This window comes from Hyaena hyaena, unplaced genomic scaffold, assembly GCF_003009895.1.
Source record: "Hyaena hyaena isolate Hyena2069 unplaced genomic scaffold, ASM300989v1 scaffold_88, whole genome shotgun sequence".
Lineage (NCBI taxonomy): Eukaryota > Metazoa > Chordata > Mammalia > Carnivora > Hyaenidae > Hyaena > Hyaena hyaena.
Genome location: NW_024080720.1, coordinates 3,918,201 through 3,929,367, shown reverse-complemented (window position 1 = coordinate 3,929,367; position 11,167 = coordinate 3,918,201). Strand labels below are relative to the sequence as shown.

Genomic DNA, 11,167 nt, shown 5'->3' with positions numbered 1-11,167 from the left:
GCAGGCTGAGGAAAGGGCCATCATGGCTGGAGGACTGGCCACACTGAACAAATAAGCCAATTTATCAACAAATTCAATATACTGGGTTAACAGAAGCCAAACTTCTCACTTCTGGAGTAGATTTTACAAACAGAGAAAGGAGAAAAAATGAAAGGAAGCCCTAGGTGTTGGACTGAAATTGGAGGTGAACTCATGGTACATGAGCATATAAATATAAATATAATCAAAGATCTGTACTCATTAAGACCATCGAGGACCTGAAAAACAGGGAGACTGAAGAAATTTTCCAGGTTGAAGTTTTCTGAAAATGAATGATAACTAAATGCAGAAGTATTCTGGATAAGATCCTGGAGTGGGAAGGCAAATGAGATGTTACAGGATCAGCTGCTGAAATTTGAACTGGTCCATGAGCAGATGGTAAGGTTGTATCAGTGTACGTTTCCTGATTTGGTGTGTTGTGTTCTGCGGATTTCAGAGAGCTTTCTTATTTAGGGAACACGTTCTAGAGTGTTTCAGGTGTCATCTTATAGCAGGCTTTCAAGAAGTTGAAGAACAAAGCTAATGGTAATGGGCACATAAGTGAGTAATTATGGAAACGTGATAGCAAGTTAGCATTTGGGGAATAGGGGTGAAGAGGTTATAATTTGCTTTACTATTCTGGCAAATTTTTGTTAAGTTTGAAATCTTACAAAGTTAGTTAGAAATAACTAACAACAACAACAACAAAAGAACTTTTCCATTTAAAATACTGTGTCTCTGGATTTCAAATTGGATATACTTTGATATTTTTTACTAACTCCAATTAAAATGTATATTGCTTTAAAAAAAAAAAAAAGAGTCAGAGCACGCACAGGAGAGGGGCGAGGAGAGAATCCCAAGCAATCCCTGTGCTGTCAGCACAGCCCAACGTGGGGCTCAAATCATGAACCATGAGCTCATGACCCAAGCCCAAATCAAGAGTCAGACACTTAACTGACTGGGCCACCCAGACGCCCCTGCCACTTTTTTTTTTTATCCTTAAAGATTATGTTTCTCCAGAGCCTTGAGCTGACCCCTCTCAGACCCCACCGACCTTTAAAGGGTCACATGTCTCCTGGTAGAATTAATTGAGCACAATTGCTTATGGTTCATTCCTTGGGGTTGAGGAAGAAGACCATTTTCTACTCATATACTGCCACTCCTTGCCAGGACAAAACCAAGGTTCTGCTATGAAGACAAAGGGGGGTCAACGGCGATTAATTAAGGATAGACTATCGAGAGCATCTGTCATAGGAATTCTAACCATTCACAATACAGGGCGACTTATTAGAACCATGAGAATAAAACCATCCAGGACATCCCCATAATGGGAAATGGAGCTAGCAACCTCCACTATTAATTAAAATACAATAAAAATAAAAGACAGGGAGAGGAGGAAGAGGAGTTTGTGAAGCAGAGCTAGGAAGGGAACAGAGGTGGGTGAAGTATCGGAGAGACAATATGGAAGGAGTGGATCACAGAGCAAGGTGGCGGCCAACAGTGTCAAATGCTATCGACGCTAAGTAGGTGAAGGGTGAAGATGGCACCTGCATTTGATGATGACAGTCAGTCCCTTCCTTAGACTTATGAGAGCTGACGCCAGGACATCCATGTGAGAAACGGATAGCCATTGAGAGAACACAGAGAGGGTGGAATCTACTTTCCAGAACTTGAGCTACGAAAGAGGGGGTGTCATGTGGTATTATGAGAGATGCTACAGAAAGCTTTTTGTCCTTAAATCAATGATGGGATGCTTGGCTTTGGACTGACGTTAAAGACCAGTGAAGAAGGGAATACATGAATAAAGCACATGATCTTAGAAGGTGAGAGTTAGGGATTTGAGGCAAATATAGGAACTAACGAGACAGGAGTGGAGGAATTAGGGATTCATACCATAGCTAGCAATTTTTAAAATTTATACGAATGGTAATAACAGCCTGCGGAGCGCTTTCTTTTTGCCACTCCCCTTTTAAAGACCCTGGTATCATCCCAGGAGGCCTCACACTGCCCTGTGAACAGGCACCATCACCATCTCTACCTGATGGAGGAGAGAACTCAGGTCTAGTGAGAGGCAGAGAGAGAGAGAGAGAAAGAGAGAGAGAGAGAACTGGACTTTCTTCAGGAAGCCACCTTCCTTGACCAAAAGAACAACGTGGGTGGGCCAAGAATGTAGGTAGGGTAGAAATCTCTGAAACAAAAACAAGGAGCCTGGGAAAAAGAGCTGCCGGGGGACAAATAAAAGGAATGAATTGCAGAGCCGAAGGCCTCGCTGAGGTTAGAAAGCAGAAATTTATAGGCACCCCAATCTGCATTCTCTGCTGAGAGCAGCAGAGCGGAATAAATGGATGATGGGATTCACCCTGGCTCGCAGACTGGTCCGTGAGTCGATGATTTAGACCCAGCCCTCCGATGTACTGCCTATGGCATAAACAGTTCTTATTCTGTACTTCTGCTTTTTCTTTCTCTCAACGGGATGGCCAGGGTAAGGAAAGCCCTTATTTCCAAAGCTCTTTCCCCAGCATTCTCAGGAGCCCATCTTGTCCTGGGCATCCTTGATAAGCCCTCCCACTGGGATCAAAAGGAAGCAGTCTTTTCTTCTGTAAGTGATGGGGGAAAAGGGGATCTCTTATTCCATCAGAAAGTCTTACCTTTGATCTCAGAGAGCCCCCTTGGGATCTGAAGCCATCATCTCCTTCTTCTTGAGTCAGAAGGAACTAAGGTGTTTGCTAAATCTTGCTGTTTGCATGAGTTACAGGAAAAGAGTTATACCACGTCCGCCCCCGCCCCCCAAACCATTTATTGCAGTTTTCTTTGTTTGTTTATCATCCCAAGGCTGTTCCCATGATCTCAGTGACAAACTGGTGACAAAAGCTCAAAGCCTGAAGACGTGTGCACTTAGGGGCAAATATTCTTGATTACAGAGACACCAGTATAATTGAGTTGCAAGCAAAGATGCGACAGGCGGATATACCGAGGGGGGTTGAGGCTTCCAGAAATTGTCTAAGGGGAGAAGACCAAGGCCCTCCACCCAGCGCAGAGCAGTGTGAAGGCTACCGTGTCCTGCCCCGCCACTGCCTCTGCGGACCCTCTGTAGACGTAAGCAGGACTGGACGTGATGGGCTCTCAACCTTCCGAGAACCGCAGCTGGTCGTTTTCCCCACCTCGTTCCAGCCTAATTCTGGAACTCCAGCTCCTCTCACTCCCCATTTCCCAAGATATTTTGTGTGTTTCTTCCAGGTAGGGAGAGGCTAAAAAAAAAAAAAGTTAGAAACATTCAAAAAGGTCAACCCTTCTCTCAAGTTGAGACTTTCAGAATGTTAGCATTAACCCAAGGAGCTTAGTGTGTCCCGTGCAGCCCTACTTAAGCCCCACAGATATGACCACAACAGGGAGGTATTGGTTCACTTAGAGCCAGAAAGATGCTGGGGTGGGGATCCTTCTCACCCCAAACACGATAGACACGGTTCTAGCTCTAGTCTACTCATGGCCACAAGGATGACCTCCCAACCTCCCAGCTAGCCTTTACTGTTCTATTTCAGAATCACCCTTTTCCAATGATCCAGAATGGTTAATGGGATCCAAGCTATTCAAACTGACATTTCCTGGGCTTAGAGACAAGGTGATGAAAATACTCCTTGAAACTGTTTACTGTGGTGACCCAGGGCAGGCTGTCTCTCCCACAGCGTGGTACCCTGCCATCGTGGTTTCACTTTAGTCATTACGTCTCCGTAAAACTTTGGGAAAGTCCCTCAAATTCCCAAGTCTTCAGAGTCCCCGGCTATAAACTACAGGGATAAGACTCGTTGATTATCCCCGACCTAGAAGACAAATCTACATTATTGTCTAATCCAATATAAGATGTGTGAGTGTGTGTGTGTGCTTTCGTGTCAACTATTATTGACTTTAGCACATTTTCAGAAGAGTTGAGTTTCTATTGGTTTGTTGTTTGCCTTCTTGATCTATGAATCAACAACTAGCCAACAGCTAAGGGAAGAAAGTCATCCCTTGCCCTTGACCTGAGACAATGCAAGGAACTATAGGTGGTGGGAAGTGAGGGCTGTGTCTGGAAGAATTTATGTTCCCTATTAAGGGGCTTGGCTATGGTCAGGCTGCCTTCTGGGAAAAGATGATCCTTGATGGCAAAGTCCTTCATATACACTTCTCCCCCACCCCCAAGCCCTAGTAGCCTTCTTAAAACAATCTTGTATTTTTCATATCTTTTGTGCTTTCATACCTCTTTGTGCTTTAGCTTAAGTCTGGAGCATAAGAATAGGCTTTTGATTCGGGATGAGGTAAAATGTTGCTGGATATGGTCTTTAGCGCCCTAAGTACGTAGTGGCCTTTCCTTTCCCCCGGTGGGTTACCTCCTGCCCCAATTTTGTGTTTTCATAGTACCTTGGGCATCCCCTCTCACAATAGTGAAACCTTCTCTTTATGTATTTCTTTTGTGTCTGTCTCCCCCCCGCTCCCACCCCCCTCCTCCGCTGCCCCCAACCCCTTGGCTGGGAGCTCTCTCAGGTCAGCTTCTCTCTCTCTCATATCTCTTTCAACTGCCACTTAGTCATCTATACATATATTTGTGGACTAAAAGCTGGAATGAAACGTGATGGACTCTAGGGCAGTGCTATAGTCGTTCCTGTATTCTGAGACACCAGAGATTCTTGTCTGTCTTCCGTCAGTGGACCCACATCTCCTACATTTCTTTGGCCTTCATTTCCTGCCTGGGTAACAGATGACATGCTCTGATTACCTTGCCACATCCGATATTTTCACAATTAAAAAAAGTGGTTTCATGTATCTCATATCTTAAAATGACACATCCTCACCACCGCCCTACTCTGAGAAGCTAGAAATCATATGAACGCATCCCTCCCCATCCCAAGTTGTTAAATAAAAGCCTGAGGAATTCCCCAACCCAACTTTATTCCCAGAAAAATTTAGGAACAGGCACCTTCCCTGGTTTTCCACCTTTTTCTGTCTTCCACGTGAACTTCAGGAGTCAGAGCTCCAGGCACAGAATTCATAGTCCGGAAGCTTGAAAATGCCGTTCCCATTTTTATCTCAAGAGGATCTGTTTGGCTCAGTTTGGAGGAGCCTTGGTGCCCTGCTATGTCTAAAAGAGCCTTGAGTGTGGAAAAAGGGAAAGGCCACAGTGAGGAGCATTTGTCTTTGTCTGGGGTGACGGGATGGTCCTGACCAGTAGGGAGAAGGTTTGCATTTGAAAGCCTGAACTCCAGCCAGTCCCGCGCTACGGAGGGCCTTTCTACTGGCCTGAGCTTTGAACAGGCTCAATGTCGGTTCATTTCTCTTGACATTCTCACAATTGTCCAGTATGAGTAAAAAGAGAACCTTGGAACTCTATAAAGACATATTGTTCTGGAAGGAGTATTGAGAACCTCTTCCCTTTTCTTTCCCTTTCTACAGCTTCATCACCATCATCATAACCATCATCACTCTCATCACCATCATCTTCACCATCATCACTCTCATCATCATCACCATCGTCCTCACTATCATTACCATAGTCATCACTATCCTTTATATCATTGAAGCTCTTCATTCTTTCCAAATACCCTCCATCTATTAATTCATTGTAATTATAGAATCACTGAGTGGTAGATGGGATGCGGATTAAACATGCCCATTTTAGAGCTATGAAAACTAAGGTTTAGATGGTCAAGACATTGGCAGAGGCAAGGATAGAACCTGGCCCCCTCTGTCCTGACAGCAGTGAGGCAGAAGGTTTTTCTGGACACTAAGGGGGCTGAGGGTGGTCAAATAGGAAGGAGCAGAAAGGATAAGAAACGGGGCAAAACTGAAGTCATGGTTTTCACATACAGCTGAAAGAAAGGTAAGTGGGAGTGCTGAATGCTTTTGCCCTCCTTGCTGTTGTTGTGAGCTGGCAGGTCTAGTGGCAACACCAAGGCTCTCATATGCTTCGTGTACAGAATAATACAGGCTAAACGCGATGCATATGGGAGCAGGGACAGCTGGGCTACTGGGACGGAGAATTCTCCTTTTCTCATTTCCGAACCACACGCAGCAGCCTTTCCAGAGGCGTGAGCTGCCCATTCTAGGGGGAAGAGGGGAAGAGAAAATTAAATATATTTTATGCTTTGCTAATTGAAATCAAATACAAAATTCAATCTCCTGTGAGTTGCGATGCTCACGTTTAAAGAGGGCGGAAGTATTATTAACCTGACTCTTATTTTAGCAGGTTGACTTAGCTTTTCTGAAAGGGAAATAATTCCTTTGTCAAGTTTCTCCCCCTGCAGAAGGGGACACGGCTTCCTGGCTCACTCCCGGAGTCACGAGGATCAAGCAAGAGTAGACACTGCAGAAAATAGAACTTAAACATGTCAAGTTTGCCTTTCTTTTCCAAACCATGGGCTTTCAACCATATCGCCAAACAGACCCTAAAAAGAAAAAAACCTTCAAGCTCTCAAGTGTATACATATTTAAGGGGGGGTCCCCACTTTTATTTTCCAGGTGATTATGGCCTATTAATCATTGGCTCACCATGTTAAAAATGGATTTGCTTGTCATATTTATGTGAGGACACCTAATTACGAGGTTTCTTTTTCAGTATCACATAAATGTCGATGTTTGGGTTTATAGGGATAGAGAGACAGGGAGGTGGAAAGTGAAAAGTAGGTGTAATTGATGGGCTGAGTCAATGTATGTCCAGCCAGGTTAAAAGAGATTAGGGTCAGGGTAGGCTAATGTAATGGCCCTTCTTAGCTGGTAGACAAATATCTTGAAAGCTTCCTTATAACCGGATGCTCCTTTGACGGTGTAGGTGGAGAGCTCATCCCTTATCTAGTTGCCACAGAAGTGGAGAAGAAAAGAGAGACTATGTTTCCCCCAGGAAGCCATGAAACCCTGGGGACCGCTTCTCCTCGGAGTATTTCCCACGGAAGCATACAAGGGCAGGAGGGAGCATGAGAGAGCAAAGAAATACACAGGCAGGACTCTTCTTCTAGCTGTTCTCAATCCCAGCTCCCATAAGAATATTTTTGAAAGAGGGGCACCTCAGTGGCTCAGTCGCGTAAGCATCCAACTTCAGCTCAGCTCATGATCTTGCGGTTCATGGGTTCGAGCACCGCGTTGGGCTCTGTGCTGACAGCCCAGAGCCTGGAGCCTGCTTCGGATTCTGCGTCTCCCTCTCTCTCTGCCCCTCCCTGCTTGTGCTGTGTCTCTCTCTCTCAAAAATAAATAAAATATTAAAATTTATTTTAAAAAAGAATATTTTTGAAAGAACAGGCGTCTGAGCTCTACTCTGGAGGTCCTGATTCTACAAGAAGTGTGCAAAGGAGCTCAGGAGGCTGTAGCCCGAGGAGCCCATTGTTGCCCCTGATGGGCAGCCAGACCCAAGTCTTCTGCTTGTACTTCAAGGCCCCAATCAGCCAGCCCTCAAAGCACTGTTCTGCACCAGGATGCATTTTCTTCCTTCGAGGTGGGTTTATATGGGCATGTGTGTGCGTGTACCTGTACCTTCTATTACTTTGGTGGTAAAAGTATGTATATACGTGGCCTTCAGTCGATAACCACTTTCTTATCCGGCAGAAAAATTATTTGTGAGGTTGTTTCTGAGCCTAGCCCGTCAGTCTGTTTCTCGCCAGGATGAGTTAAGAGAGAGAGAGTTGAGCTCCTTTCCACAGTCACGTCCTTTGTGCTGTTGCAAGAATTATCCGACCCTGCAGACAGAATCCCATGGCAGATTCTCAAATCAGGGTCTTTCTGGCCACCTGGAGAAGGGGACAGTCCCAAAATTCAAGGGGAGGGGTGGGGTCGGAGATGACCAATACAAACACGGCAGCGGAGCCCATTAATCAGGTTGCATTAAGCTTTATAACAACACGGTTTTCATTTAGCGGGAGAAATGACAGTTTAATATCAGCTGAACAGACTTAGCTCCCCCCACTCATACATCTTTTGAAATTTGCTAGAACCATCCCTGGTTTGGGAGATCTGTGAGCTGGTGCTTGATGTCAAGTGCTGCGTTTCAATCGAATCGAAGTAACGGGAAGGGGCACTTTGTTCGGCAGCCCCTGGAAGGGGTGTCTGAAGACAGCCCTTGCCCTTCCCCCACATCCCCAGATGGGATCTGACAACCCTCCATAGATGGGGCCCCAATGTGGGCCATCTCTGAGAAGAGCACATGAAGCGTCAGATGACCACAAGGGGGAACACAGTGAGGCAAACAGAAGGGTGGTGAGCAAGGCCCCTGTTCGTTGTAACAGAAGACATGCCCGCTATCCGGTCCTTGCCCCTCTGCGGACCCTAAGGGATGGATAAACCACCCGTAAAGCATTTCCCAGAACCACAGTGCTAAGGGTCTTCACTTATGAACACCACCCCCCCCAAAGGTCTGGCTTTCTATTTTTCACCCCTGGAAAGAGCATTTATCTTTATCAACCTCAGGGCTCGGAACTCAAGGGCGATCGCGCTGGTCTGAGAAGGGCTATGCAGGCCTGATTCTCAGCTGACGCTAAGCTTCTCCACGGCCGGGGACACTCCTGAAGAGAGAGAGAGAGAGACCCAACCCTTGTCAGAGGGCTCTTGGAAAAAAGGCTTCTAAGGGTGTCAGCTTTTTTATTTTTTATTTTTCTGGTGAGGAACGTGCATGCCTCCGCCTTCATGAGGTGGGGAAGGGGGAAGTCACAGGGTTGTGGCATGAGACCTTTAAGGAGAAGGTTAGAGACGCCTTAGACAAAGGGCCTTGCTCCCCAGGAGTCCTGGGGCACCCAGCCACAAGTAGCGTTCTGGAGAGAGGCGGAAGCAGAGGTTTATACAGCAGAGGGCTGTGCCAGAGTCAGGGCTGGGGCTCAGGCTTCTAAAGTGACCAAAATAGACCTTCCTTTTTTTTTTTTTAATCACGTAAGCAAACATTCCCGGCACTGTCTGTGACCTTGACAGCTATTTAGCCTGTCTTTAGACTCCATTAATTAGCAGGAGACAAGAAGGAACAGTGGCTCCTGGTGGCCATCTGGTCAACCAGATGCCATTGCCAAGGCAAACCTGTTGCCTCCAGGAGGAGGCCACGGGACCCACCCCTCTGCCCAAGCCCACAGCGTTGGAAGCAATCCTGGCTGGACAAAGGAGGGGATCTACTTGGTGCTCCAGCAAGGCTGAGGCTGTAGACCCCCGGGGGTAACTCAGGACTCAGGTAAGGAGCCTCCTTAGCTATTCACTGGCCTTCCCTCCTCTTCCCCAGCCTCATTTGTCAGGCTCTTCCCGCTCCCACTGGAAATCTTGACCAGTCATTTGGTAAAACATCATGTTGAAGGGTTTGTAGAATTTCTGCAGTCTGTGGATCACATCCGGGTCAATGCGGGGATGAGTCCGACCCTTGCTCTTGCCCAAGCATCTCGGGGCACTGCTGTCTTCCGGCTTCTTTAGACAAGGGAACCCCTTGGTTTTGTTGAAATAGAAATGCTTTTCAGTCACAATGCGCTTGAGGCCTAGGAAATCCTGTACTTTGGCCATTTCCCCGGCAGGGTCCACTATGAGGCGCTCCCCGCTGACAAAGAGGATTTGGGAGAGGGGGAAGTACTGGAGCCAGTTCTCCAGATGCAGAGCATAGATCCCTATCCGAATGGCACTCCAGGAGGCGTCGATTAACCCTAGGGTCCGGTTTTTGAAGGCCAGCACCTCGAAGGTGGGAATGTCGGGTTTCTTTGACAGTGTCTGCGTGTAGTCGGAGATGGCCCTGGTCACAGGGTTTCTCACCACCACGATGAGCTTGATGTCCTTGGCCATGGCGTGGATGCGCCTGGGAGCCTCGTTTGTCACAAAGTAACTCGGCGTCTTCTCCATGGTCACCTGCCCATCCAAAGTCTTAGGCATCACATTTCTGGAAGAGGGAGGGAAAGGAAAGAGAGTGGTCATTCCCATCCAGAAACCTTTTATTCATTTTTTAAAAATTTAAAAATTTTTTATGACATTCCTCCAGGAAATCCCTACCTTCTTCTTCTTTTTTTAAATGTTTATTTATTTTTGGGAGAGAGAGAGACAGAGTGTAAGTGGGGGAGGCATAGAGAGAGAGGGAGACACAGAATCCGAAGCAGGCTCCATGCTCTGAGCTGTCAGCACAGAGCCCGACACGGGGCTCGAACCCACGAACTGTGAGATCACGACCCAAGCCGAAGTTGGACGCTTCACCAACTGAGCCACCCCGGCGCCTCTCATCCAGAAACCTTTCAACATTTTGCACAAAACATGTGCCACCAAAAGCCTGATCGGGAACTACAAAATAAAATTCATTGATAAACCCTAGGAGTTCTTTTTAACTCTATGCCCACTATGGTTCTGATCACAGTATTATCAGAAAAGGCAGCACAAGGCTTCTGAATCCATTCTTGGGAACCTTATGCACCTGGGTTTACATGTGCTGCCCTATATCTTTAGCCAGTTATGGTCAACTGAGATATCCTCTTAATTTCTCTATGTATTTGTTTTACATAATCTCTGACATGAAGATAATGATAGCACTCCCTTCACACTGTAGTCTAAGGATTAAGGGAGATAAAACTTGTAAAGCATTTAGCACAGAATCCAGCACGTGCAAGAGCTTAATAAATCAAGGATATTATTGTCACAGCAGCTCTTGGAAGGTGTTGGAGCACACCAAGAACTCAAAGATTATCTACTCCAAGGGTTGGCCACCAAATACCTGCCCCTTGTTTTCGTATGGCTCCCAGCTAAGAACGATTTTTCATCTCTAAATGGTTGGAAAAAAACCAACATAGTAATAATAACATTTTGTGATGCATGAAAATATGAAATTCAAATTTCAATGCTCATAAATAAAGCTTCACTGGAAAACAGCCACACGCATCCCCTGATGTACTGGCTATGGCCACTTATGCGCTACAACATGGGGACTACTTGCCCCAGGGACTTAATGACACCCAAAGCCAAGCACGTTTATGGTCTGGCCCTCTAGGAAAACACTTGGTGAGCCTTGACCTAGTCCAAAGGCGTTGTGGTGGAAAGGAAGAAACTGAAGCCCAGAGACGGGGAACCGGACAGGGTTCGTGACCTTGACAAGCTGAATCACATCCCCTCCTTGACCTCCTTTGTAAAATCCTAAAGCTCACCTTGAGTACAAGTTCAGAATAAAATGACATACCTCGTGCATGCTTCT

The 11,167-nt window shown here is 46.3% G+C and overlaps 1 protein-coding gene across 1 annotated transcript in view; it reads right to left on the bottom strand.

Moving 5' to 3' along the window:
- Positions 1-7,850: 7,850 nt before the first annotated feature.
- The window catches only part of HS3ST4 (heparan sulfate-glucosamine 3-sulfotransferase 4), a 401,491-nt gene continuing 398,174 nt past the window's right edge, over positions 7,851-11,167 (bottom strand). Inside the window, exon 2 of the mRNA XM_039234381.1 lies at positions 7,851-9,874. Within this exon, the coding sequence (XP_039090312.1) occupies positions 9,238-9,874 (637 nt within the window). The 3' untranslated portion in view covers positions 7,851-9,237. The remainder of the gene's footprint in view (positions 9,875-11,167) is intronic.